The sequence below is a fragment of the Mastacembelus armatus genome, chromosome 11 (genome assembly GCF_900324485.2).
Source record: "Mastacembelus armatus chromosome 11, fMasArm1.2, whole genome shotgun sequence".
Classification (NCBI taxonomy): domain Eukaryota; kingdom Metazoa; phylum Chordata; class Actinopteri; order Synbranchiformes; family Mastacembelidae; genus Mastacembelus; species Mastacembelus armatus.
Genome location: NC_046643.1, coordinates 22,497,004 through 22,501,673, shown reverse-complemented (window position 1 = coordinate 22,501,673; position 4,670 = coordinate 22,497,004). Strand labels below are relative to the sequence as shown.

The following is a 4,670-nucleotide window of genomic DNA, read 5'->3' as shown; positions in this document are numbered from 1 at the left end:
CTGCCAGGCAGACTGAGGCGACGATAGAGACACCAAACACACTTTGCCCTCATCTGCGTCTTTTGCACTTTTCAGACGCAAACAGCTCGACAAGAACATGTGAGCAGGTGATAACACCTGTTACATTTAACTGAGAAAATTACAAGAGATTTACTGGGTTGTCAAGGAGCCGATTAACTCCGATTGACTCTCAGGTATTTAGTTGGTGGAAATTTTGCTGCGAGGGGAAAAGTGTGTCTGTGTTTTTGCTTCAGTGTGATCGTCGCCTCAGTTTAACACGCTTCAGTTAGGGTTGCTGCCTCTCACGCTGCCTGTCAGGAAATCCGGTAGTCGAAGGTGTCCTTCTCCATGTAGTCTGTCCAGGTGGAGGACGGCATGCTGCGGTACGGGTCCAGGAGGATCCGGAAACAGCGGACGATCAGCAGGCCCAGGAAGATGAAGAGGATGAGGACGAAGACGAAGGCCGCCCTCTGCTCGAGCGTGAGGAAGGAGGCCGACGCCGAGGAGGAAGAGGAGGAGGAGAAGTCTGACTCAGAAGCGGAGAAGGTGGTGCTGTACAGGTCGTCGGCCATGTTGGGATGAAGAACGGCTGGTCGGTTCAGACGGTCCTCTTCTTCTGTCCCGTAAGAGCCGGTTGACAGGAAACCATCGTCTGTGCAGGAGGACGGTGCTCGAGAGGAGAGGCCTGAAAATAAAGAGAGAAAATCATCATTTTTAAGGCCACATATTCATTTCTGACCAAAACACAGTAAATATCTTCAGACTCGAGTTTCTGTCTGTGGTTGTCATGCCAGCAGTGTGTGGGGGGAACTTTGTTTAAAACACATCGTTCTGCAGAGAAGCTCTTCCCACGTGCAGATTTGAGCCAAACTCAATTGGCTTCAAACGTTGTCATGTTCTTTCCTGTCGAGTCTCCAGCTGGAGAAGAAACGTTGAGTCAAACTGTTTCTCACACGTTAAGTTTGAAACGACTGAGGACACTGTGTGAGCTGTGCTGCCACGAACACGTTTTAAAGACTTTTCTAGGCAGATTCCAGGTCCTTTTGGACCTTGGGCATCATGGGACCATCTTTAACACACGGCTCAGATGGTGGAACCATCAGGCCTCATTAGGGTTAAGGACAGAAAAAGAAACTAACTGGACCCTGGGTCAGTCCTGGGTTTTCTGGCCCGAGCACACAACCTCCTCCTCCTGACACACACCCTCACCGTCTGGACCCCCGACTTCACCTGTCACTCAGAACCACCACAGCTGCTAAGTGCTGGTCGTAGTGACCCGCTGACAGGGGGGACGGGAACCTCCTAGCCTGGATCCCTTGTTGGGATGTAGCACTGGCAGGAGTGAGATAAGACACTTTGTGAATACTGGCCCAGATGATGTTCGGTACCAACCTAAAACGGGTCTTATTCCCCCTCAGTCTGAGCGGACACAGTGTGGCAGAGCTCAGGATCTGCTGAGGCTGCACCTTCTCCTCCTGCGCTCTTTAATATTTCACTGTCAATCTGCGGCGACGTTTTATTTTATTTTCAGTTCTGCATGACGCGGCCTCCAGGGGTTTAAAACGCAGCTCGCATGTTTCTTTCTGTGTGGACTGGACACAGGTGAGTCCTTTACAGCTGCTGTTTATCATCACTTAGAGTCATCAGAAGCAGCTGATCCATCACAGTAACACACTCAGCAGCATGTTTTCCCTCCGGGCTGTGGCTGCTGCCTCTGAAAATGTGTGGAAACCTGGAAAAGTAATTAGATTTAATGGAAAATCTCAGGCTGACCTCAGAGGTGTCACTCAGCATGAACAGTCCCCACAGCGCACCGGCCTGAAAGCTTTGATCAGCTTGAGCTTCGCTGTTTCTGCCCCCGTCCGAGGAACGAGGAGCCGCTGGTGCTGAGTCTGCGCTGACCCTCAGATTTACGTGGATCTGCCACAAAATCCTCCAGGTGTGTTTGGGTTCCACACGGTCCGAGCACATCAGCATCTAGTGGACGCTAAAGGAACTGCAGCGACAGTCGCTGATGGCACCTTCACTGTCACCTGGTTATTTGGATGTTGCCCCCCCCCCCAACGTCCCTACATCCTCCCTGATTGGCTGTTTTAAACGACGGCGGGTATTTTGATTTGTCCATTTATTTATTAAAATCTGGACCAAAGTGATAAAACCGTCTCTGGGCTGATAAATGGTGCCACTCCATCAGGTGCAGGGTTGCTATGGAGACGGCTGGTAACTTCCATAGTCTAATCAGTCACCGGGCAGACAGAGACAGACCTTGGTAACCATGGCAACCACAGCAAGCACTGTGGTCATCGTGGTCGTGCGCGCACACACACACACACACACACACACACACACACACACACACAGGATCACCGCTCGCCTCCCTGAACCAAACGTCAGTGGGTTCTGGTGGGTCAGCTCGCCGCCCACTGATCAGCTTTTCCCAGACACGCAGCAACAGGTTGGAAGTGGGAGGGCGTGTGTGTTTCTGGTGCAGCAGGTTAATGAGGCCACAGGCTGAAATTTGAATTCAGCTCAGTTTCTGCTCTGCAAAAATGAACATAATGCTGCTGCAGATTTTAAAACGGAATTAAAAATGGTTCTCTGTGATTAACTTCACGAAGATGCAGAGTTAAGCAGGAGGACGGAGCCTTTTTAACACCAGCAGATGATGTTGACATAAGACACAATGCAGCCAGAGTTTGAAAATGATCTGTGGGTTGCGGCAGATTTCAGCTGCTGTTTGCACAGACAACTGTTACTGTTTCACTGAGAAACAACAGAACAGGATGATTCTCTGTGTGTTGTTCTTTCTGTGGTGTATTTATGGACATTTATTCCCAGCAGACATCAGATAGTGATATAAATCACACTGAATCTCAAAACCTGCCAGACCCTGCCCGGGTGTTCAAGTTGTTATGACTGATGTGATTTTGGCATAAATCTGGTTGCAGCTTGTTCGCCTCAGTCTGGTTGTTGATGCTGGAACAGCTGTTCCTTTCACCTCGTCCCTCTCCCTTTAATGCCGAACAATGAAACGTAATCGGTGTTTCTTCGTTCAAACACCAAACGTTGATTTGTTGCGTAAGACGTGTAAGTGCTGCTGGAGGTGGAAAGAAGAGTCCTGCTGTAAAAGAGGCAGAGCGGAGGAGGGAGAGAGGACAGCTGCTGCAGAGCTGTCAGCCTTCAACCTCTATTGCCATTATTTCTGACGGGCTGGCTGAGAAATGTTAAAAACAACATTTCCTTTAATACACTCAAAGGTCTGAATGAAAACCTGCATCATGGCCGATCCTGTTTGAAAAGCAAAGCAGAAATCCAGCCACCTGATCGGTAAGAGGCCCGAGGTCTGTCCGCACACGAAGACGAGTCCAGACAGTTCACATTATCTGAAAACACTGTCTGAGTTTCTTTTCTCCAAAGTTTTTACCTTTCTCTGTGTGGAAAGCTGCTGCAGCTGCTCAGGACGAGATAAAGATGATGAATATTGTTTTGAGAGACGCTGCGACTCTGACATCTGCTTTTATTGGCGAATATATTTTACCTGCTCATCATCTGCAGCTGTGTACAAACATCAGCTTAAAGCACGAGCACGCTTCAGTTTTCTCTCTTACAGCAGAATCCACCAACATGTTCTCAGAGCTCAAGGTGACCGACCCTTCACAGACACATAAGATCTGGTTCGCAGGCCTAAAATCCAGATGTTGTCAGGACCTTTAGTCCCTGTCTTCAGGGAACGAGCCTGTGGAGTGCCCCCCTGGGACTCCAGACCATAAGGCCTTTCCTCACTTTGCATCAGACCAGTAAATCCTGGCCGACAGTCGGTACAGACCCGTCAAAGTCTCTGAGGCTCAGTAAAACCTGCACCTCAGCGTCAGGCCATCTCCCATTTGCACGGTCCCTCACATGGTTTTTAAAACTGGGCTGAACTGGACCAACCCACTTCACTCATGGTTCCTGTTGATCTGTTCAGCTCCAGTGTTGCTCATTAGTCAGAGCAGCTCCAGGTGGTTTCAGCGCCTGGACCCGTTTGACGTCATTATCACCACATGCTGTTTCCACCCTGTGCTGTGAATAAACAACGAATTCAGTTTGGACAAAAACTGTTTTTCACAGTCGATGTCACAGTTTGCAGCTGTTTGATTTTTCATTTTGGACCAAACTGAGATGTAATTCAGCTGGATGAGGAACAATGAACAAAACTCTGGATTATTCATGCTGTCAATTTACCGCTCTGCTGTTTCCACACAGCGAGGAGGCGTGTGTGTGTGCGTGTGTGTGTATGTGTGTGTGTGTGTGTGCGTGTCCTGCGTTCATGCAAGACAGAATTCAATTAGCAGATGATGTAGTTCCACAGAGTCTCCAGTTTGGATTAGACAGCAGAGCGATGATGATGTTTGATTCATGAAAATTAATTTAACGCTCTCTGCTCAAACACACACCTTTCCACTGTCACTGTGAGGACATGATTCACCCCCCCGACCCTGATCCTGGTCCTGGTTCTGACCTGAACTCTAAAATCATCAAACATTTGCTGTTGTTGAACACTTGTTTGTCGTAAATAGTTTGTGCTCTGTCTCTGCTGGAGGTTTCTTCTGCTGAAGGAGTTTTTCTGTCTCCACGTTTCTGCAGGGCAGCACTTCAGACCAGACAGTAAAACTTCCTGATGTCACAGA

General features: G+C 48.8%; 1 protein-coding gene across 1 annotated transcript; it reads right to left on the bottom strand.

The window, feature by feature from the left end:
* Positions 1-213: 213 nt before the first annotated feature.
* On the bottom strand, positions 214-572 carry LOC113126162 (cortexin-3-like). Its single transcript, XM_026300037.1, has one exon. It carries the CDS (start codon positions 570-572, stop codon positions 315-317), a length of 258 nt encoding a protein of 85 aa, XP_026155822.1. The 3' UTR covers positions 214-314.
* Between the last annotated feature and the right edge of the window lie 4,098 nt (positions 573-4,670).